The sequence below is a fragment of the Callorhinchus milii genome, unplaced genomic scaffold (assembly GCF_018977255.1).
Source record: "Callorhinchus milii isolate IMCB2004 unplaced genomic scaffold, IMCB_Cmil_1.0 Scaffold8, whole genome shotgun sequence".
Taxonomy (NCBI): domain Eukaryota; kingdom Metazoa; phylum Chordata; class Chondrichthyes; order Chimaeriformes; family Callorhinchidae; genus Callorhinchus; species Callorhinchus milii.
Genome location: NW_024704749.1, coordinates 17,811,652 through 17,835,920, shown reverse-complemented (window position 1 = coordinate 17,835,920; position 24,269 = coordinate 17,811,652). Strand labels below are relative to the sequence as shown.

Below are 24,269 nucleotides of genomic sequence, written 5' to 3'. Positions count from 1 at the left end.
AAAATCACAAATTAAGATTAATGAATTAAACAACACCCTCTGAAGCATTCCATGGCCAAAATAACTCCATTAAACAACATTTGCAACTGACTGGGATTATCTAGGATTGCCACACCTTGCTAAAACCGGTTTACTCATTCTTAGTGGAATCATTCGTATAAATTTATTGTGTATAATTTGGGTTTGTCATTTGCGTTCACTAGAATTATAATGCAGTAGTTTCTAATTCCAGTTCCTGGACAATGCTGCACAGACACAGTATCCTGCAGTCCTGCACATCAGTGAGAATGGCAAAACTGCACTCTTCGGAAAGTCTATTTCAATCTTGAATATCGCTGTAGTGCTTTTCAGAGCAATAATATGACACTACAGGAACATGACATGCAGCATCATGCAATCAATCCAAAACACTGCAAACCATCAAATTTTAATTAATCTCTTATGCAACTGAACTCATGTGCAATAAGTAATCTGCTTGAGGGATTACATGATGTTACATCAACGCTTAGGCCAAGTAAACCCAAATTAGTCAACAGAATTGTGTAAGACTGGACTCATTAACCATTTTACCTGGACGGTAATAGCTTTATCGAAATCCTCATGTTTCTTGATGAGGGCTTCCACGCTATCCAGTGAATCGCCTTTGTCGTCACTGGCGAGGAACGCCTCACGTGCTGCCATCCAGTTCTCAGCCTGCTCACAATCACGGTTAAACAGCTGCCAAACAAACAAACACATCCAATGTCATCACTTTAATGAAGGTGAGTATTCGATGTTGCAAGCAGACGGGATGCAAAGCTGACAGACATTTTGTCAAGTTATTTCTGTATATGATTACCTGCAGCTCTAGACACTGGTCCAACATCATCCTGCGCTGAATCCAGGCCTTCTCCAGATCTGCCCGCTCCCGCTCCAGGATATCCAGCTTTTCTCGGATTTCTGGGCAAGCATAGTGCCCCCGAGCCAGCAACTGATGCCCAAATTGTTCAAAAGCCTGGAAGGTTCCAGCTCTGGCATCGATTTCAGTGCGATGCTCCTGCAGGAGAAAATGAACAAAGATAGTGAAAAAAGATTTCTCTTTTAGAGATACCTAAAAAAACCTTAGTGCCTTATCAACATCAAGAGGAGAGAATGAATATTGAAAACGTCCGCAATGCTCACTGGCAGTTTCCTACTATGTTAAATGTTCTGAAGTTTAAAACAATCTTATATGAATGACAAAACATCTCTAAATCTCTCTCTCTCTACTCCCCCAGTTTTCTCTTAGAGAGGCCATCCAATATGTGAAAATGAAGAAATTCCTTATTAAAATTATTTCTCCAATTAAAATTAATGAGATGAAAAGTCGATAATTTGGATTAAAATGCAGCAGCAAGCTAGTTAAGATCCATTGCACATAAGATTTCAGATTTACGGACAGATGACCACCTGATAAACTGCCCCCTGCAAATGAGAGCAACCTTGTGAATCAACCATGAAGACAAACGTATCTAATGTCTCATTTACCTGGTGTCTTTCCAGCAGGGCTTCAGCTCCAGTTACATCCTTGGCTAATTCCTCAGAGGACACCAATCCGCGTATTCCATTTATCCAGGACATAAGATCTCTGTAGAAGCAAGTAAAACATCAGGACATTGAAAACTGCCCAGTGTTCCCTCGTAGGAAATGCTCTTGAAATAAAGAACGTGAAAGCTGGATCTCTGAAAAGCATGCAGTTCAGATATTTAGTCCCATTTGTAAGTGAACCACATTTTTAAAATATCAGTTTCAGTCCTCTTATAACCACCATTACAGAATCACCGGTTAAATATCTTCTTTTCCAATAAATACCTTTCAGATCAGTGAGCTACTCACCTTGGTGTTCCCATGCCACCTGGATGTTAGAATCATTTTGTTTGCAATTACTATTTTATCAATATCAACATAGCAAATTGAAAGAAACAAGATAATAATATTAAACATTATTAAAGATAAATTAAACATCATGTAAAGGACAAAATACCGCATTGTTTAGCCCAGGGATGGCCAACTTGCGAATAAGCCTATCACCTCAACTTCACGTATAGGGGTGTTCCTCCATGTGAAACTCCCAAAATAAAAGTTTAACTGGGTGATGGCTGCGTGTGCTAGTTCAGTTGATCCAAAGTTCTGTACCTAAAGTCACTCAGGAAGCGCTGCAGATCGTGAGAGTCGTTCAATTTTTCTTTGCGCTGGTCAGCACGTTCCACGAGGTTAGTCCAGGCCTGATTCAGTTCAGTGCATTTTTCCTGGACATCTTCAACTGATTCAGGATGAGACTGAATCAGACGGTTGGCAGTTTCACCAAGAGAATTCACCTGAAGTCAAACAACACAAGGAACAAATAAGGCAACAAGTCGCAATATATTCAATGCATTAAACACAAGAAATTTGCTGCCTATATTTTTGACCCTCTTTTCTCTCCCACTCTCTTTGGATCCCAACCTCAGCTCAGGAGCCCAACCAGCAGTGTTACGCGTTTTTGAGATTCCCTTCCTACATAAAAATGGATTATTATGAATGTAAATGGTATTGTATTATTTAAATGCTTATTTTTACTTGCATTCCTTGACATGAAGGGCAAGAAGAACCAGGCAGTAATAAATTAGACCAGTTTTGAGGTTTAGCCAACCATTAAATACACATTTTGCCCAAGGAGTGCATCATTGGTAAATTGTCCAAATCTTTAATTTGTTGCAGATGTTTTTTATATAAAAAAGATATTCTACATAGCTGAGAGAAAATGTAGCTCACTTTATCTCCCAGAGCAGCAAGGTCTCGCTCAAATCCCTCATGTTTGCGCTGTAAAGCCTGAACGCTCGCAAGGTCATGTCCATAATTATCAGTGTTCAAAGCTTGATTCTTCTCTTCAATCCATTCCTTTGTCTCATCGGCATCCCTGAACACAAAATAAAACTGGCATTATAGGTCAATCCGAGCCAAATACTGCTACCTGCACAACAGGTTAGCTATAATGATATTGATCAGCATACAAAGAATTCCATTGGTCAACTAGCATTGTTGGAGAAAACTGAAATGCTTCAAGAGATCTCCTCCAATCCTCCTGTATGTGGAGAGTGCTGCAAATTAATAATTCTTGTTCCTTAGTTGTTTCAAGATAGGTGTACCAGCTTCATTTCACTGTAGCACTCACCTGTGGAATCTCTGCACCTCATGTGCACTGCCCAAGATCTGGCTCCGTTCCTCGGCCAGTTTCTGCAGTGACTTCCAGCGTTCATTGAGCTCCTAACAAAGGAAACAAATATATTACACTACCGCCACTGCATATAAAGCATTTGTCTAAAAACGCAATACAACACACTACTGATGTGGTTAAAAGAACAGGATAATTCTGAATTTAGTTTCAATTTAATGAGTTTTATTCCACAGATTTGGCGAAGTTAAAATTTTTCAGTTCAGAAACTAATATGAAGGCTAATCAGTGCCTTCTAAACCTTCTAAAGTATACCACTGTTCACATCTTTTAAACCTTCAACCTTTGAATATCACAGTGGTGCTGTTTTGTTTCTTAAAACTAGCCATTCATAACTCTTATACCTCCTCAATTCTAGTTTTAAAAAATAGAGTTTCCAGAGCTTTATATCTTCATATGCTTCAGGATAACATTCAAAACATACAATAAGGCCCAGTGCTTGAAAGGTTAATTTACAAAAGCCAGGATTTCACTATCAAGTTAAAAATCCCCACTTGGTACTAACTGCTGTAATACATGTCTAAGCTTTTACAGAAACTTCCAAGATTCAAGGCCATTGAATGCAGAAAATGACACAACAGATTTACCAGAGGACACAGAAACATGATGGGCAAAACCATATTGCAACTGATGAGGGATGGACATTTTCACAACATATTTCAATGACAGCCCACTGCAGCAAATGAAAGACATAAGGTAATCTCTGCATGTGAGGTGAGACAGGTGGAAGAGGCAATGACGGACAGAGTATCCATCACTTCTTACCTTGATGGCATTAAAGCTAGCCACTGTTTGTACCGTCATCCGGACAGTCTACCAGTTCCGATCCATCAGTTAGTGAAGAGAAATGTTAAAGTTAGAAATATTCACTTAGGTCTAACTGAACATGGCATGCAAGAAATATCAATCAACACCAAATCATTTAACCATTTACAATCCCCTTTAGGTAGTCTGCGAGGCAGGTGCAAGAATAACAGCAGATAAAGAATGGATTTTAAAGCCTTCGCCGACCACAAAAAGCAAATGACTGTTTAACCAACAAGCACCAGATAATGAGTTTTATTAAGCGAAAAAGACTGTGGCACGTGCGCTCTTCCACAAATATTCTGGGCACAGATGTGACATTATCACCACTTTTCACAATAGTCCCAAATTTTAGCTTCTAAAGGTTGATAATGTGACATAGAAATTGTCACTCACTACACTGGTGCAAACTCAACCACAGAGCTTCCCACTTGCACTCTGGTTTTAACGGTCTGAATAACCAATTGTAGCAAATTATTTTGGGGACGATGGTTGAGAACAGTGTATAACATTCACATCGCTGTTGGAAGAGCCCACAGATTGCCATTCAAAATAAAAGAGGCAGTGTTAAGACAAATGGCCATATTAAGTGCATTTATGTATCTGCATTTGATTTAGCGTGTTAAGGCGCTAAATCAAATGCAAGGATTATTATTATTGTGATAATGGGTATACCAAAGATGCAGAATAAAAATTAAAGTATAAAATTAAGCAAATAGTCACGGAAATGTCATTTCCTTAAAGAAGAAGTACAAGATTTAGCAACACAATGTCATCCTAGCAGCAAGAATTACAATGTACCCCGGGGTGCTGCTAAACATTTAAATGCTTAGCAATAAGTCTTGCTGCAGCACATTTAGTTAAAGAGTTATACAGTTAGAGGTTGTTACTTCCAGAAATTATGACATCTATGATATCGTTCTTCCTCCTCACTACAGATTTCTGAGTCTGCAAAGGCTGACAAAGATCTGACAGACTGCTTGCTGAAGGTTAATGGCACAACCAGTGGGACATGTGCAGACAACATGTTAGCTTGCACCTAACATTCTCCAAATAGTTCCACTAACTTACCAAATAGTTATTTGCAATACATCACGTACCAATATATAATTCTGTGCGATATCAGGATTAAACACCATTGGGGTGGTGGTGGAGTAAATGAACCGAAATGTAGTCCTGCTGCAGTCTGAAGTATCAACATTTTTACTAAATCCATATTAAACAAACAGACTGTAAACAAATGGATTGATCAACAAATTTCTACAGCAAACGAGGGAAGAAAATTCCCTCCTCCTCAAGCTCTGGCATCCATGCTGGATAGTGATCAATAAATAAATGTAAACCGTGACCAATTGAAAAGGAATTTAAAAGTGCCGAAGTTTTATGAGAAACAGAATTGCAGTGTCCTCAGTAAAACAACACAGGACCTTTGAAAATCAGAACTCGTACCTTCCATGGTGACGAGGTCTTGCTGTCAGATTCATCCTATAGAAACAAAACAACAATCACCTTCAGAAAAACACAGAAAAAAATGCATCGAGAAAACAGTTCTACTGAATGCACAGAATTGACCAGTTAGTACTGTAATTGGGTAGACAGCCCATCATTGTATAGACACCAGCAAGGTTTAGTTGGCTTTGAGTGAACAGCTTGGAAATGGACAATTCTATGTAAATCTACAAATGCTCCTTTTGTAGAAATATTTCAAGTGTCGAGTAAAAAGTGAAATAAAACAGTAAAATACCAAACCCAGCTCATCTCTAAAACTAGTTATTTAAATTAGACTGAATGCAACGGTATAAGTTATTTAAACCCATGTAAAATACCTTAAATTTACAACCCTGGCACCGTGCTCAAAAGCTGCAATTCTACTCAGCCGAAAAAAATTAAGATTCAAACCTTGGGAGCTCCAGGGGCAGATCCCAAAAGAGGTTCCTAAAACGAGAAAAGAAATGAAGACATTGAGAGGCAGAAAGAAAAAGCATGAGATGGAACATTACCACAACGGTATTTGCTACTGTATTTCCATCCCCCAGTCACTCCGCCTCACCCCCTCCAAGCCCCGTCTCAAGACCCTCCTCTTTGCCCAGGCCATCGGCCAACCCCCTTCCCCTCTCCTCCCAACCCCAGTTCGGGTCTGAAATGCTGTACTCCGTCCAGCACCTTGGGGCATTCTCCCGACGTGAAAGGCGCTATACAAATGTAATCTTCTTGTTGTTGCTACTGTGTGCGAAACATCATTAAAGACTGCGTTTTTTTTAAAATATCCCAGTAATCACCAGTCTGAAATGGAACGGTACCTGTGATACTTGTTGCACTTCTTCAACCATCAGACCCTCAGACTCCAGATCATTGGCCACTTTGTTGATATCTCGCAGGCGAGACTCATTGGCTTTCAGGTCCTAATGTATACATAAAAAAAATGTTTCAGAGAATAGTTTGAATAAATTTAGTTGAGCATCAACGATGTTTTTTTTTCCCCCAAATTATACAAGAACCATAGCACAGCAGGCATTTCGCTGTTCTAAAATCAAATTGCTTCAAATATTCAATATCCAAGTCCTTTTAGAGTTTAAATCAAACAGCGACCTCAGCAAAGCGGTATCATTTGCACTGCCAAAAAATGAACTTCATAACCTAGTACATAAAAGGACTTTGAAATGTGATTGAAATCCATTTAGGGATACCATAACTTCCCTTGTTAACTGACTTTTCTTCTTGTATCAGAATAGAAACTCTACTTACCTTTTGGAAATCATCGAACTTCTTCTGTAGTACTTCCACCTGCTCCAGATCAGTTCCCACCTCTTCGTTGGTAAGGGTGGTCTCCTTCTCATTGATCCACTGCTGCAGCTCATTGGCTTCACGGAAAAGCATGAACTTCTTACAGCTCTTTTCCAGCATCTCTTTCCGCTTCCTACCCAATTCCAGCAGTGACTGGTACCTGAAAAAGATGCGCACGCACACAGAGTCACCCTAAAGAAACACAATATTAAATGGATCCAAAGAGCATCACTTGCAAAACACAAGACCACTAAGGTGCAGAACAAGGTCAGGATTCGGCTTGAGTAGACAAGCACGTTAAAAATGGCAAAAGGGTGATTCTAGAGAGGCCCTGTAGCCATTTTTAGTATTTTTTGCACATTTGATACGCGTTTCTGCATTTAATGTACATTTTTAATGAGCCAAACCCCAGCGAGTAGAAAACACCTTTAGGAGAGAAGAGAATGGGTGAAAACTGGTGAAGAAAAAAAGTTTAAAATGTCCGTACTTCATTTACATCACATAAGCTCAGCAGGCAGCTCCTTCAATCGAATCAATGTCTTTGATTCAACCAGCGTACACAAGCATTGGTGAGAATGCACTAATAGAAAATGGAGATGCAGAGATCACATGGAGCGAGGAAGGGCTAAGCTTACTCACAATTCCTCCACCTGCTTCATACGGAGCACAACGCTGCCAACCTCCTTAGCTAGCAGAGCCCTGGACAGACAGAGAGAGGGAGCAGAGCACAGCAGGTAACATTAGTAGTTAAAAGCCTTAATTAAAGCAGCAGTTAAAGAAAGTTCAATTAGTAATAAATAAGGGTAGCAGCAAGGACCAGCAAAGACTCAAGATAGTAGGTGAGAGCAGGTCAGCAACATATTAAAAGAGATTGATATTTGGGAGATTAACTAACAGGTTACGTGTCCCTTTCTGATTTTTTTGTTGCCTTGGTACCATCAGCCATTCCATTCTCCATCATCTCTCCTCCACTCATCTGGCTTTTCACCAGTCTGCACACAGTCAGCTGTGATGTTCTTCTTACCTTTCTACTCCTCCCCTCCCCACTCAACTTCAGGCGCATCGTTGAGCCTTCACCTCAAGAAAAAACACTTTCCTCCAATAACAATTGTGCCCACTTGCACTCCCATCTCACCCCAACAGCAGCGGAAAATTTTGTCACGAGATGGCGTCTCTCTCTCTCGCACACACACACCGTTCACACCAGGCTCCGAGAATCCCAGAGAATTGATTTGATGATCTTTGACCTGATCTTTAAAATTCCATCATGGTCCCCTGCAAATTGTAGGCATTAAACTTGCACACTGACGATCATGGAGTCCCGTGATAATCAACGTAGCAACACATTTTCTAGTCTCAGGTATAAAGAATTGCTGTTTGGACAAGGGGTGGTGGCATTCGTCAACCACTCCTCTGCATGAATCATGGATTGTGGCGAGAAAAATATAACTGTTCTCTCTTAACCCTCCCACGTCCCCCAAAAAATAATTTGCCAAATAGCCAGCTATCCAATTTCCTCTTGAAACTGACAATAATCTGATTCCACCTTCCCTAAGAAGTTCTATTCCACATACAGGTCTCTGTAAAAATAAATCAGTACACCTTCTCAGTTTCAATCAGCTGCCCCTTTCCATTCTATTTTCATAAACCAAAAAGGGAGGGAGGAAAGAAATAATTGGTTATACATTTTGAAAGGCTGTCCAACCCAGCAAAAACAAGGTATACAGCTGGGCTGGAATACAGGCTGCCCCACTTACTGGTTGTCAATCTGTTCTTGTCGCATCACAATGCTGCTTGAATCCTCCAACAGATTCTCACGTGAAGTTGACTGTGCTGGGTCCAATTTCTTTACATAGGCAGCGGGAACAAAGCCCTGACGATCATTCACTTCCACTTTCCACCAGTCCTTCAGGGGAAAAAGAAAAACAAGGGAAATATTAAAAGCTACCCACAAAAATGAATAAACTGAGTCAAAATCCTGTCTTCCAATTCTAATCCTCTTTTCCCTGTTAAGAGTTACCTTCTCCTTTAAAATTAAAGCAACAAACAAAGCCCCAGTTAATTATTCAGTGTATTCACCTGTCATTCCAATGCTTTGAAGCGATTGCGACGTCTCGAAGACGTGATAAGGCGCTATATCAAATGCAAGGATTATTATTATTTTTTACCTTGTTGGTGCTGTTTAGCAGGGTAAGAATGTCACCCTTCTTCATGGTCACTTCACGGGGACTCTTCTCCTGATAATCATACAACGCCAAAACCAGTTCTTTTCCAGTTTCATCGTCTGTAGGTGCCACTTGTTGCTGCAGAAGAGAGAAAAAGATGAATATTGTAGAGATGTTAAATAACTGGCTGACTCCTGCAATAGAATACACCCATATGTCACAAAGAGATCAATCATAATGACACATTTGGTTAATTTTTACACATTTATGTATATTTTAACAAAGGGTAAAACATAGTGGCAATGCTGCACATTTTTAACCAGGATGTTTGTTTTAAAAACTGTCATAAGAAATTCATTACCCGACACCCTTGTGCCTGTTCCTTCAGTGCCTGAATGCTGCTTCCGTATGCAATTAGATCAGACATCAGAGCTTCGTGCTTCTTTAGTAAGGCCTGGTGAAGAAAAACTTTGGTTACCAGTGAATTCACATTTACTAAACAAATACTGAATCCCCCTCAGCATTCAAGACATGCCATGGATTCAGGGTGCCGCAGTTTTCAAACGATAAGATGCGTCTGCGCTAAATAACTAGAGTATTATACCTAGTTTGTTATGAAGTGTATTTAACAGGCATTGGACAGCATTTAATAAATCAAATTACAAAAAGTTACAAAAAAAAACTATAAACATTGTTAAGCTAATTAACGGCAAACAAAGAACTGGACAGATATTTAAGAATGCTCACTTCGGCAGAATCTTCATCCTTTCCATAGTCAGGGCTGCCAACAACAGGCTCTTTCTCCCTCATCCACGACTCGGCTTCATTAGCATCAGCAAAGTACTGCTGAGCCTGCAGGGAATCTTCCAAATCCTGGCGCCTCTGCGCAGCCTTGGCTTTCAGCGACTCCCATTTCTGATTCAGGTCGTTCAGTTTGGTCTTCACTTCTTCAGAAGCAAAGTGACCTGAGGATGGATACACAAGGCTATCAGTCTGTCTGTTGAAACTGCTCAAATCTATTCCTTTCTTGGGGTTCTCATAGCTCTAAATGTGATGAGCTGAAACTGTGAAGTAAATGCCTGCATAAATCACCCCAAATGAATTTACAACTACTACTAATTTCTCTGGATTTTCCTTCCTTAAAGTTGGGGCAACTGAATGTCATAATCAGAATATGAATATGCAAACATTAAAGAGGGAGCTTTATAGTTTGCTCGGTTCCTTGCATTATTGTACAAAAGATGATAAGCATTTCAGACCTACCGTCATCAACCATGGCTTGCCCTTTCTGGGCCACTGCTTTGATGCGTGGATCATGACCACCGATTTCAGCCTGCAGTGCCTGGTGTTTCTTCAGTAAATTCTGCACTCCGATCAAATCCTTTCCTAGAATATCAGATTACAACAACATTTAGCATTTATTATAACAACATCCTTATTTATTAAACTAACATATACAATACCCAGCTAGAGTATCATATCAGAGTGACAGGAAAGCTCCTGGTGGAGGGCATATGTATACAAAACCAGCATAATCCATGACCATTAATGTTCTCAGATCTATGTAGTGTACATGGGTGGAAACCATACAGTAAAGTTAGAGCAACTTTCGATTAAAAAAGACTTGCACATTTCTTTTATGGGAGGGGAGGGGGAAAAAAAAAGGTGTAAAGTCTAAAAACAATAATACTAATAACAGCCAACAGAACATTCGCCGACCTCGGTTTGTAGAAGCTGCAATCGGCTCCTTTTCTCGAATCCATGTTTCTTCATCCTCAACGTCACGGAACAGTTGTTGGAGTCGGAGGGAGTCCGCTAGTTTTTGCTTCCGAGCCACCATCGGTTCCTTCAGTGCCTCATAACGACCAACTAACGTTTCCTGCTTCTTCTTGATGTTATCTGCATCAAAGTGTCCAGCTTCCTGGAACTGGCGGGCTTGAATATTAATCCCGTCAATACGGTCCTTCAAAACAAAAGGAGAGAATGGTGTATAAAGCATATTCAATCTAGAATATTAAAAATTTAGAACATCCTTTTTTAAAAATGGCTATCACACAGAATTTACTATAAAAGGTTCTTACAATTTCCAATGATACTTTATGCTCAAATGTTTAAAGTGGGAAATTAATGTAGTGTAATGCTTGGCAGTGTTTGTTTTCCTTTGTCTCACCACATTAGGCTATTTTTTGCTGGATACATCTGCCAAGTCAACTAAATATACAAGATAAATGAACATTCTCAAGCACAAAATTAAAACCATTAAAAAAAACACACAATACTGATTCTCAGGGCCACTAGACATAGGTAAAGGCTTTAGATGTCAAGAGTTAGGTGGGTATTCGTATACAAAACGCGGAGTTCTGCTCATACATACTGTCCTCAAGTCAGAAGGTGGCACATGTACTGGGGTTTACTGACTCTTCGCTTAAGTGCGTACCTGGTGGGCTGCGATATCAGCTTCCAGCAGTGCATGTTTCTTCTGCAGGTTCTGTACACTAGTCAGATCTTTCCCATAATCATCAGAACCCAGGTGGCCTTCAACTTCATACAACCATAGTTCAATGTCTTCCACATTTCGGTTGAATTGTTGCTGTTGGTTTGCTTCACGTAGTTTAATACCTACACATTTGCAGACGGGTCAAGTTAACGAGTATTTTTTACCCAGCACTTTCCTACCTTCATTCTCCCTCTCCAAACTAAGCAAAGCACCGTCCCATAGATTCAAATAAGGAAACACAATAAAGGTGTCCGTCACTGACAATTCCAATAATTCTTCAACCCAAATGGCGAAAGAGATGAACAGCCCATGGCAAAAATAAGAAACCGTTCAAATTTCAGGTCTCTCGCAGACCAAAAACAAATGAGGATACAGCCCTAAGGAACATAGCATGTGACTTTATTGCGGCAGGAGAAAGTGAAAGGACTGAAGACACAGGGACAGATGGGAGTGAAATCATGGAAGTGCAGATGACAGAGAGTACCAAGGAAGAGAAAGTGAAGGAGTTTGGAGTGGTCTGGTGTTGAACAGCGGAGATAGGACAAATTCTTTATGGGAAATGTTAATCTGAACCATTGGCTACCTTTCATTTCTGTGGCCTCCAGCAGCTTTTTCCAGAGAGAAATAACCTCGTTCATGCGAGCAGACACTTCATCTGAGGCATAGTGATTGGCATCAATCAGCTCCTGTCCACCTCTCTGTAAGGTGTCAATGCGACTCTGGTTGGCTGAAAGCTCAGCTTCAAAAGCCTGGTGTTTCTGGACCTTGCCCTGCAAGTTGGAGGGATCCTGAAGAGAGAAAAAGAAATCACTTAATTAGAAAGAAATTCTCCTCTGCAAACTCAATTACGAAGTTATTTTAGAAACAGGTTTGCCTACAAATCATACTTGTTTCAATTGTGCACGTCTACTGGTTGTACTTTGTAAGTTTAATTTAAAAGAGAATGTTAACATTGGATATATTTTAATATCTAATTGGACAACAAACTTAAGTTCTAATTAAATGGATTGGCTATGTAAATATACACCATAAGATGAATGATTTCACAGAGTGAAAAAAAGATCAACTAATGCTAAATAAAGAGCTAGACCAGTGAGGACATCACACCAAACAAGTCAGATTCTACTAAAAGGAGACAATAGGTACAATTTTCTAGCAATAGCACTATGTGTATGACAGTCATACACCACACAAAGACTTGAATGTATAGAATCCTACCTTATGAGCTTCATCGGTGGCTGTTTTCATTTTCTCATTAATCCAGCTCTTGAGTTCATCAGAATCACGGAAGAACTGCTGGAGACTGAAGGAGCTTTCCAGGGCGGTTCTGCGGTGCATGGCACGATCGTGCAGAGCATTGCGACGACTCAGGAGCTATAAACATAAAGCAACACAGCATCTACAGATCAAGCTCTGGATCGGAAAATCATTGGAAATTTTGTTATTGGAAAATCAAGTTTAATTTTTTTTAAAAAGTTTCTTAAATCAATATTATAAACAAGGACTGGAGGAAAATACGGTACATTTGCACAATTTACAAAACAGTTTCCCAAATGTCTGTGTGCATAACTGGATTTTTGCTTATCCTTTTGAATCCGGTTGTAAATTACAACTGAGTGAACATTACATTGACAAGTCAATCTAAACAGTTAAACAAAAATGAAAACCTACCGCATCTCGACGTGCAGCGACATCTTCCTTGGCGTAATGATCACTCTGAATCAATTTGGTGGCAAATTCTTCCAAAGCCTTTCGGAGAAAGAAAGGAAATGCTTAAATATTGTAGAGAGAGAGGAAATGATACTTCAGCGGTCAATTGTATAACAGTGGAGACATCTTTACCGTGATTTTCTCCTCTTGAGCACTAAGGGATTTTTCAAAATCTTCATGCTTTTTCAAGAGGGCTTCCACGCTGTCCAGGGAATCGCCCAAATCTTCATTCAGCAAGAAAGCCTAAGCAAAAACATTTGTTTGAAAAAAAATGGCTTGTCAGATGGAAACAATGGATGTGTAGCAACATTGATGAGCTTTACACCCATGATTCTAGACACACCTACCTCCTGTTTACTCATCCAGTTGTCAACCTGCTCGGTATCACGATAGAATAGCTGGAGATCCATGCACTGCTCATACTGATGTCTCCGCAGCTCCCAGAGCTCGAGCAGAGAAATCTTCTCCTCAGCAAGGACTCCCAACTAGAAATTAAGAATCCGTAGAATATTTACAAACATCATTCTCAATGTTAAAGTTCCAAAGGAGCTCAAAGCTCTATAGGATATAAAAGTAATGACATTCATTCTTGGTGTACGGTACCTTCTCACGGACTTCATCAGAAGCATAGTGGCTTCCTGCGAGCAGGGCTTGCCCGGCTTCATCAGTAGCTTTGAAACTGTCCTCGTGAGCATCAATCTCACCCTGCAAAACAGCACGTTCAGAACTAAAAAAATCTTCTTGAAAACATTTTTAAGACAAATGTACATCAGTGCTATTGGGCATTGCACAAGCTTCAAAAATTTGCCTCTGGGGCTATGTAATTATTTTATTTTCATTTTGTATCTCAAGCAAAGAAATTATTTTCACATGAATTCTGTGTAAAGGAAGCAGCAGTACGCTGGAGTTACCAACACTCTTTGCCTTGTACTTGAGGATCTTCTAACCCTTAGTCAGCATGCCCCCTAACCTGAGCATATGGACATGCAGAATGACATTGGGAGCTCAGGGTCACCTTGTGCTCCTGGTGTCTGTCAAGCAACGCCTCAGCTCCAGCCACATCATTTGCCAGTTCATCAGCATTGATAAGAGCCTTCATCTCTGTCACCCAGCTGGTCAAGTCACGGAAATCAGCCAGAAAACGCTGCAGTCTGTGAAATAAAAATGTGGTGCTCTGAATTCCTCATTAAAAAAAACAAGTTCAAAATTTACAAAAAATAGTGATGACCATTAATTCTTGAACAATAAACTTTCCAATATTAAAATCCCCTTTACCACTTTACAGGTGAATAGAAGTCACCGCCAGAAAAATGACAAACAGATTTTGTCAGCCCAAACTTAAAATTATTGCTATTCCTGCAGTTCCAGAGAAACGAACTGTGCACTGAACCCCATTTATGGTCGCCTTTCAATGAAATAGACCTAAGCTTCAACCCAATATAAGCCTGAAAACAAATATACATGATATGCAAATATACATGCTAGTTTATCCAAGCTCTGTTTACTCCTGTGCAACATGTCTTCATGTGACCAGGTGGTTCCTGGGATTCCCGACCTCACCTGTAAGAGTCATCAAGGCGTGTGTGTCTTTGAGCTGCCAGGGTGCGGATTCGCTCCCAATTTTGGATGAGTTCTTCTCGCTTGACCTGAATCTGGGCTGCACTCTGTGGGTGTGACTGCTGCAGACGGTCTGCCTCAGTACACAGTGCTTTCACCTAGAAAGCAACAAAAAAAGTAAGGCATCACTGCTGATGTAGGTGGTATTCAATTAAAAAGTACAGAATGTAGGTTAGCTTGGCAATGGGCTATTGCAGGTTTAAAAAAAATTCTCAAAAATTAATCTGCTCCTCAGTATTTATAACCAATAGAATAAGTATTCTAAATAATACGACTTGCATTTGATACAGCATCTTAACATGTCACAGCTTAGAGACTACTTCACTATTTGAAGTGGAGCAACTTATTTGGGGAAAAACAGCAACAAAAATGAAATAAAAGTTAATGGGGAGGAGGAGGAGGAAATGGGCTTGTGTAGATTTTTTTGGACCACAGCGACAAGCTGTTAAAAGAGTGTTTTAATTGAAGACTGGAAATTAATAAATTTGTATTTTAGAAGACTCCTCTTTAGAATTGTAATTCTTCCATGAAATCTTAAAATAATGTTCCCTCAAAATAGGTTAAAAAACAGACCAGTGCTACAGAACTCAAAATTTTATGATCAGGTTCCATACTCCATTAGTGCTTTTTTTCCCCACACGTCCACCAAAAATAAATGGCACACCTGTAGAATTTTCAAATCTCTGAATTTGCAGATCAAGTTTCTCCAGAAACCATGAGAACATTTTGAAACCTAGAAGGGCAATACAAACGCAAGGCTGGCTTCAATAATCCTCTTGTGGCTGTATTACCTTATCCTCCAAGGCAGCAAGGTCTCTCTCTAGGCCTTCATGTTTGCGGAGAAGTGTCTGCACACTAGCCAGATCACGTCCAAAATCATCCGAAGCCATCAGCTGCTCCTTCTCCTTAATCCAACTGATGGTTTCATCCACATCTCTACAAAGCACAACTTCCAATTAATATAGAAATACTAGTTTGCTAGAGGTTTTATACAGCACATACAACTCATTTTTGTTTTCTCTTGTATCACGCACCATGCCCAAGCCAACACCCTATTCCCAACAATGTTACTGATGAAAGTCTACCAGCCAGGGGTGCATGGGTGTACTTGTCAATTCAGTGCACCCCCGTCAATAGATTTTCCCTTTCTTCTAATAGAGACTTAACCTTCGTTCATATCCGTTCTGACATACTTCACCTTCAGGAGTACAACAGCTGTAAACAATGACATGGTACAAACAATTGTATCATGTACCAAAGATTTAGTAACAAAAGTTTTGGATAAATATACAGTGGGAAACGGTTAAGACAGACACATCGGGGCCAGCTGTTTGTCCAGTTTAAGCAACATCCAAGGTTAACCGAAGTTCCACAACCTTTTCCCGCCCATTGCCATTCCCACTGAATGGGAAAGGGACTAATTACCGGTGGCTCCGAGTTAAAATCTACACTTTCGTGTCTCCTTCAAGGCATTCATCCAATCCATTGCAATCACAAACATCTCATTTAAGTTACCCACCGATTAAAGCGCTGAACTTCTGCTGCCCCAAAGAGTTTGCCCTGTCGCTGCAGTGCGAGGCCTTTAAGTCGTTGCCAGGCAGCATTCACCTCATCCTGTCGATGGGTGATAAGCACCAACTCGGGGTGGCTCTCCTATAAACAAAAATGGACACGTTAATCTGATTAACTGGAGTGATGATTTTCACATCATTGAAAGATGTTAAATTAAACTGTCCATTTTCTTAGTTTCTCCCATTTCCTTTCCCCTGATTGCATTAATTCCTTCCCGAGATATGTTCCATGGAAACTGGGAGTAATAATAATAATCCTTATATTTAATATCGCACCTCACAGACTATACTGTAAAGTGAACTGATTGTACATACTGTGGGTGCAACTGCGCACGGCAATTTCCCACAAACAGTTGTTGAGTGACCAAATTATTATTACACTTTTTTTAAAAAAGGGATTAGCTCAGAAGAGATCCGCTAATTGACTAACAACCGGGTTCCTCCTTACTGCTCGCTAACCGGGGTGCGGGGGGGGTAAGGAAACTTGCCTAACGTTTCGCCCTGCCTGGGAATCGAACCCAGGTACTCTTGCTTGTGAGGTCAGTGCATTAACCAATACACCACGGGACTCCACATAATGAATACATATCATTGGAAAATTAAAAAAATCTTACCTGGGCAAGTTTTCCAGCCAGCTGATTTACTTCATTCACACGTTCCTCATGAGCTGCAAGATCAGTTTGGAATTCCTCAAATTTCTTCTGCAAAACTTCAACATGCTCCAAGTCCTGGCCAAGTTCCTCCAAAGTCACAATAGCTTCCTAAATATATAGTCATAAACATGCATTTAGTACAACTGACCATTCCCGCACATTAAAATATCAGCAACTCCAACGCCAAGTGTTCTGGCCTCAACCAACTTTCCTGAGAACATGTTGCAGCTGATGTGCGCTAAGAAGCACTGGCCTCACTCTAAACATCCTTCACAACCATGATCCTGTGTCCTCTCCTTCCGTGGCCTTGGTATTCTGTTCCAGGATAACTTTACTACATTAAGCTTTTAAAAACCTCCATAAGCTCTCCTTGGTGAAGTCTCTTTGAGCTTAAAGTGTCTTAATTTCTAGTTGTTTCTCATAGTTTATCCCTCTAACTGGAAACCTTGTTTACATCTGCACTGCCTCTAGTGCCTGGAGGTCGCCAGAAACCAAAACTTTGCATAGCACTCCGAAGAAAGAAGAATGGCGTGTCATGCCATTTCAATCATTTAATACCACTAGCCAGAAGCTAACAGAATTCTCCCCATAGGGAGAAACCATGAACTAAGACTGACCTTATCATTGATCCAGTCCATAGCATCATCACATTCACGCTGGTATTGCACAAGCTTCTGTGTTTGCAGAAGTCTTATCCCCTTCTCCCTCATTTTCTCCAACAGACGCTCCCATAGTTGATGGAGTTCTTCAAGTCGTGCCTTGAGAATAAAAAGATTTAAAGGAACAAAATCTATCACAAGGGTCTGACTTCATCTGGATGCAGGGTTGAGGAACTCAACAGAATACACAACCAAATACAAAGATCTTGAATTGTGCATTTATCAGAGGCTCTGAATGAGGACAAATTCAGTTTTTATTACAGATGAATGGAATATTAAAGGGGAAAGGCATTCTGTTATTAATGGTACTTTACCTCCTCTGAGTCAAAGAGCCTGTTGCGGGTTTTATTAATGCTATTAATCCTAAAAAATGCTGTGGCGAAAGGGAGGAGATGGACATGTTCTACTCAGGGAAACAATGTCAATGAAAAATGCTCCCACATCCTTTCAAAGGAAGTATGTAGTTGTGAAACACAAAGGCAGGAAAAATCTAGGATACTTCCCTGGATCATAGATTAATGCAAATTATGTGATAAATGTTTGTCAACATCTTGCGGAATACAATAATTAAACAGTCTGACGACTTAACTCTGTATTAAAGACCATGCATTGAAGCACACACATACACACAAAAAGGTGTTTCAGGGCTGTTATTGAAAATTGGACAGCGAACACTGAAAGTGAATGCAGGCAATAGATGACACTCATCCAAAAAACAGCTACTATACACTTGAGCATCTCTTCAGTTTCCAGGAAAAGCAGGAACCACTATTCTAAATAAACTAGTCTGAAATTCAAAACGGGCTTGTTTTAATATCCTGCCATAAGGAAACAACTACACTAGGCCAACACGCCAAGTAACAATCTTCCTCCTGCCTTTCCAAAGGTTTCACAAGATTCCATGACTTTTTAGTGGGAACAACGCCAAAAGAAGCAAATGTGTCCATAATGATAAAGACAGCAATAGTGGGCCACAAGATGAAAGTAGCATTAAGAGCCAATAGCTTGACTTTGTTAGTGGTATATTTATGACCTGAAGGAATCAGTTTATATTGGAGTGGAGGGGTTCAAACTGCTTTACTAAAACAAAAGCTATTAAATTTAAATGCTTTCAAGTTTTAAACCCAGGAACAGAATCTGATTATTCTACATGTAAATAGTTACATGTAGATTCTTGTCACCACAACTTCAAACTCCCCAGTGAAAGTTGTCTTTTTCATACTAAATTGATTGGCTCAATATTCCGCATTTTCTGAGTAAACTGCAACTGAAGGTTGTTTAACTGTTAAAAAAAACTTGGATTCACACATTTGATTAATAAACTGTCAAATGTAAAAGGTTAATGGAGCTGGGATCCCATTATAACCTAATCCTTCAAATCCTGTGAATAATCCAATACTGCTTTCAATCAAGTATGATTTGCTCCAGATTGACTTCAATTGTGGAGAAGTGTAAAAGAAAATTGGAAGGATTGAAGATAGTCAATCAAGAAACGCAAGCTGGAAATTCAAAGTATACTTCCAGCTTATCTCAAGAAGAAATATTCACAAAAAACCACACTGCACCACACAGCAATTATACACCTACTTCCATGTAAGATTCCTGCTGAATTGCAGTTACTTTTGGCCTCTGTGTGGTCCGGTATGGCGTGAAGGACTAAATCAACAAGCATGGTTACATTTCGGAAAAAAATAACTTACAGCACACGGAAAAAAGGTAGAACTTAACAGGCACTTACTCGGATAGTTTCGGTTGCAAAATGCCCATCTTGTATCATCTTGTTGCCAAACTCATCAAGTTTAACAATGGCACCAGCATTGGCCTGCACTTCAGCTTCGAATGCCTGATGCTTCTGCAGTTTACCCTTTGAAACAAAAACAAGTCAGACTTAATTGATTGAAGGACTAGTGGACATCCAGTAAGTGTTCTGGACAAGTATATGTGCAGCAGGTAGCTTCAATTTGTTTCTTTCAAAAGTTATGGATCTTAGGGTGTAGTTTCCTCCTTCCCCTTGAACAGGACATCAAGTCACGTTTGCATCACCTAATGTGGCACCAGAAAAATGCAAGTGGCCAACAGCTTCGGTCACACACCTGTAGATTGCTGGGATCCTTGTAACTCTCATCAGATGCAATCTGCAGTTTCTCCAGAATCCATTTCTCCAATTCATCTGCATCCCGGCGAAACGACTGGAAGTTGTAAGAATCATCTAACTTCTGGCGTCTCAGATTAGAGAGCTCTTTGAACCGCCGGTACCTGGGATGAGCAAGTACAGCATATTCTCAGACAAGCACAACATAATCCTTGCACCACTTTCTCTATTCTTCCCTCTATGCTCCACCACTCACTATGGCTGATCCAAAACTATCCACGGGAATTACGTGTGTAAATGTCCCGAGATTAAATATTTAATACCTTCTGTAATGGCAACAAAATTATCTGTACGAAAAAGGGTGGGGAGTGGGATGCAGGTATAAATAATGGGAATTATCCTCCAACCATAAATGATAAGAGAGACTATCTTTGGAATCTCTCTGAAATCAAGCAGAACCAGATCATCTATTCTTCTCATCAAGCAAGAAGTGACAACTTTCTTGTGGGTCACTCAAATCTAGCGTTCTAACAGAACTTAACCTGTGTGGAAAGGTATTTGTTAGGTCAGAGTATGAATGGATACGGGGTAAGGGCAGGTATTTGGATTTAAGATCAGCCATGATGTTGTAGAATGGGGGAACAGGCTTGAGGGGCTGAGTGGCCTACTCCTGTTTCTAACCAACCGAGGAAACACTCCTTGGGAGTGACTGGAAGCCAAAAAAACGAAACCCCCCCACAATTTCTCAGTTTGAATTTTAGAGCCAAGCCACTCAATCTAGCAGTGAGGCCTTTTGTAATAGAATATTTACAACGAATGACAATACATTTTCTTTCCTTATTTTTGCTTTAATTTACCCAGACAAGAAAACCTTGCAAATTAATAATCAACAGATAATTTATACTTCAAGTTCACTTTGATTGCGAATCTGATTCAACTCACGAAGTACTCTAAATGTATATATTTTTTGAGGTTTCATATACAGTAATCCTATTAAAAGGAAGCAAATTAGCAAAAAAAACTGGAACTAATTATTAGTTCTATACCTCTGCTCCAAGTTCTTAATTACACTTTTTCCAAAACAGCACATGCATCCACTAGTGTTCTGTAGTGTAGTTAATGCTCATCTTAGTGGCAACTGCCAAATAGTTAGAATAGGTTTAGCAGAACAAAATATCTTCTGTGTCCCACCCCAAGAGAGAGAGATGACTCAATCTTGGGGCCAAGTACAAAATAATTAAGTTCATCCCGACTACAAACGACGCTAGGTGCAACAGAACCAAATCGCAGAGCTATTACCATTTAGAACAAGATTTAAAATGTTTTTGCTGTTTCACATTTTCAAGAAATCAGCAAGAAGTTACATTTTTTACCTCTAAACAAAACCCTAAATGAAAAGGGCACTTTTCATTAAGAAAAAAAACATACCTGTCCAGCACCTGCTGACGTCTTTCATGGATGTCATCTGCCGAGTCTAGAACCTTTGTTCCAGAGGAATCCATTTTCTGTTGAGAGCGGGCGGGGTCAAAAATACAAAAATGGTTTAATTTCATGCAAACTGATCACTTGCACTGAAAAAGAGCGTAGTCTACACAGTTTACTTCCACTGGTTTCTTATTTAGACATTAGGATAACTAAATCCATCCTAATGGATATGCCCTACATTTAATCTTTGATTTAGCTAATTCAGATTAACACAAATTATGCAGAATAAAGCATGCAATCGTTATCAATATATACAAAATATACGATTAAATCTGCCCAAGTGTGTACCTTTCTGTACAGTTGCTTGCTTCACCAGATTTAAGTAATAATTAAAAACAAGTGTTCAGAATCACATAACAGAATACAAGTACAACTCCTAGAAGGGTGGCTTTAGATTCCATACATTCCAAAGCAGCAAGACCACACCCCAGATATTGCTGCCAACATACAACTGCTTAGTGGCCTTTGAGCTTCCATACTAATTCTACAAATTAGAATAATGTTATATCACACACTTATCAAATTTGATTACTGATGCAACATGACATACTTATCAAAATATTAAATATTTCCCCAGTTGAATTTCAGTCCACACTCCAGTCACCCACATTTGCACGGCTGTACATTTCTTATTCAGAAAAATACAAAAGGCTAATCATTCTGGTTTCAATCTCAGTTCGAAAAGCATTTCTCCATGTAACACTTGCCATAAAAAAGTTCATCACAAACCTCCTTTGCAGCATTATAAATCTGTCTTCCAAAAGCCAATTTACAGATCATAAGAACTGTTGCAGTCATCACTCTCTTCACAAATACACGTCAGCCGCGCTCCTACACACATCGTACAAGAAGTGATGTCGGTAGTAACTTGGCAACCGAGTAGTTAGCAATGTTTTAGCGCAAGAAACTACTTGGTCCATTAGAAGGCATAAAGTTACCAGATCTACATCTACGAAAAAGCAAATCTAGCAAGACGTCAGTGGTAACCTAATGACTTGGAAATTGTCCATATTTTCCTACTCACCACGGTAAGATTCAAAGCATCAGGAACTAATGCAATATCACACACTAATCAAAAATGTGAAACGTTTCCCCAGCTGAATTCTAGTCCACTCCAGAGTCCAGTCACCACATCTATATTTCCACTGCTGTATCCTTCTTACCCAGAAAAATAACACAAAGGCTAATATTCTCGTTTCAACTTTAGTTCCAACAACTTGCATTTAAAACAACAAGGTTACATTTTATAGCGCCTTTCACGTCGAGAGGACGTCCCTCACACAGTCCCAGAGCGCTTCAATGAGCATTTCTCCATGTAATGCCTGCCATAATACACTCATCATTAAACTCCTCTGCAGCATTATAAGTCTCTATACGAAAAAGAAAATCTAATTTAGAAGCAAAAACTAAAAGACAAATATCCCAAACACATTTTACTTCAGTCTTCAGGAATGGTGACAAACAGGTTATGTTTTCAGAACCTTATGTCTGTTTACTTAAGCAGCAAAACCAAACTTGCATCAATATGATGTGGTCAATGACAGTTAGAAGGCAACGGTGCTAGTCTGAGTATTTATAATAATCCTTGCATTTGATATAGCACCTTATCACATCTTTGGAACACCTCAAAGCACTTCACAGAACGTACTGTATATTTTATGGGCGAAACGTAGCAGCCAATTGCACACATCAGTGTCCCACAAATAGTTGTGGATTGCGCGACCAATTTATTATTCATTTATTTCTGAAGGAACATATTTGAAGGCAACCCCCTAACCGTTTTCTTAAACACTCTGAATAAAATTTTTGATCCACGATGCCAAGATTGTCCAAATGTAGAAAGAAAAGCTAATTCAAGTGAAAAACAGTTGGACAACAATCTCTAGCTTTGCAGCTTCGACTCATTCCAGAATATATCACCATTCCAGAATATATCACTGTTATTATGGATGAGATGTTCAGCAAACTAGCACTTTTTATCTAGTGTCCACCACAACAGAAAATCACTCCTCTTTGTTGTTTCTAATCTTCTATCTGAATCCATTCATGACAGCAAAGCCTAGTTGAAAAACAGTAATGCATCACATTAATCACCCTGTTCTGAATTCTATTCATACTGGACCAAGGATAGCTCTTCATAACTTTTCAAACAACATCCTTTAAAAAACACAGCTGCACTCACCCACTCTCATTCCCCATAAAGAGAGACAAATTTCATCAACCAATCTATTGCATCCGTTGGCTCATTCAGCACATCTTAAGCAAACAAGAATATTTTTCCTACACAACCCTAATACGAACTGGAAAATTCCAGATCATTCTGGAGAGACAGCCAGCAATACATTCCAATTGTCCCAAAGGTTTGCTTGTCAGGATTAGACAAATGAGGCTATTATTTATTCCAACGAATCACGGTATCAACTTCATTACTTCATCTTTTGAAAGATTACTTATTTGCCCATTTGCTAGTTAAAATATTTCTTAGTTACTCTTTATTTTAAGTACACTATGCTATGCAGCAGCAGAGTGCAAACAAAATGCTTTATATTTTTCGCAGTTTAAGTAATCAACCTTTTTCATTTGAAGTGTTGAACCCGTCTGTACCAAAGCATTCAGTCAGCATTTCTACTGTGAATCAGCTGATGTAAGCAGTATTTTACTGCATTGGCTACTGCGGAGATGTGACAAAATAAATCTACCAGAATAAAAAAACACAACAACGGCATTTAGCTTTAGTTCAAATATGAAAGATGAAGAGTTTGGTTACTCCCACCATTCCCATTTACAAAACATGTTTGTCCAATTATCTGGTACAGACCAGAAAATTGCAGGTTCAACTCTTGTGCTGAGTTAGCTGATCTCAGCTGAAGCAGTAGTTTGCGCAGGACAATTGGCCACACTGTCCTGCAGTTATCCAGCTTGAAATGTATGTGGATTTCAGATGAGCGTAGGAATGGGCACAATTATGATGCCCACTCCTCACCCCTCATTACGCACACC

The 24,269-nt window shown here is 39.6% G+C and overlaps 1 protein-coding gene across 7 annotated transcripts in view; it reads right to left on the bottom strand.

The window, feature by feature from the left end:
• Positions 1-24,269, bottom strand: part of sptan1 (spectrin alpha, non-erythrocytic 1) — a 47,612-nt gene that overhangs the window by 17,868 nt on the left and 5,475 nt on the right. For 4 of the 7 annotated variants that reach the window (XM_007900237.2, XM_007900240.2, XM_007900235.2 and 1 more), the window contains exons 2-35: positions 21,213-21,289; positions 19,786-19,948; positions 19,431-19,556; positions 17,651-17,791; positions 16,995-17,141; positions 16,329-16,462; positions 15,601-15,745; positions 14,753-14,907; positions 14,208-14,343; positions 13,796-13,897; positions 13,540-13,677; positions 13,325-13,435; positions 13,154-13,231; positions 12,701-12,856; positions 12,066-12,270; positions 11,423-11,604; positions 10,705-10,948; positions 10,249-10,371; positions 9,733-9,950; positions 9,347-9,439; positions 8,989-9,123; positions 8,578-8,726; positions 7,460-7,519; positions 6,782-6,980; positions 6,337-6,438; positions 5,936-5,971; positions 5,486-5,521; positions 3,998-4,045; positions 3,173-3,264; positions 2,773-2,917; positions 2,155-2,336; positions 1,507-1,606; positions 839-1,036; positions 571-717 (exon numbers count right to left, since the gene is read on the bottom strand). In XM_007900237.2, coding sequence (XP_007898428.1) covers positions 571-717; positions 839-1,036; positions 1,507-1,606; positions 2,155-2,336; positions 2,773-2,917; positions 3,173-3,264; positions 3,998-4,045; positions 5,486-5,521; positions 5,936-5,971; positions 6,337-6,438; positions 6,782-6,980; positions 7,460-7,519; positions 8,578-8,726; positions 8,989-9,123; positions 9,347-9,439; positions 9,733-9,950; positions 10,249-10,371; positions 10,705-10,948; positions 11,423-11,604; positions 12,066-12,270; positions 12,701-12,856; positions 13,154-13,231; positions 13,325-13,435; positions 13,540-13,677; positions 13,796-13,897; positions 14,208-14,343; positions 14,753-14,907; positions 15,601-15,745; positions 16,329-16,462; positions 16,995-17,141; positions 17,651-17,791; positions 19,431-19,556; positions 19,786-19,948; positions 21,213-21,286 — 4,500 coding nt within the window. In that variant the 5' untranslated portion in view covers positions 21,287-21,289. The remainder of the gene's footprint in view (positions 1-570; positions 718-838; positions 1,037-1,506; positions 1,607-2,154; positions 2,337-2,772; positions 2,918-3,172; positions 3,265-3,997; positions 4,046-5,485; positions 5,522-5,935; positions 5,972-6,336; positions 6,439-6,781; positions 6,981-7,459; positions 7,520-8,577; positions 8,727-8,988; positions 9,124-9,346; positions 9,440-9,732; positions 9,951-10,248; positions 10,372-10,704; positions 10,949-11,422; positions 11,605-12,065; positions 12,271-12,700; positions 12,857-13,153; positions 13,232-13,324; positions 13,436-13,539; positions 13,678-13,795; positions 13,898-14,207; positions 14,344-14,752; positions 14,908-15,600; positions 15,746-16,328; positions 16,463-16,994; positions 17,142-17,650; positions 17,792-19,430; positions 19,557-19,785; positions 19,949-21,212; positions 21,290-24,269) is intronic. The other 3 variants (XM_007900239.2, XM_007900241.2, XM_007900238.2) reach the window with 2 other exon arrangements.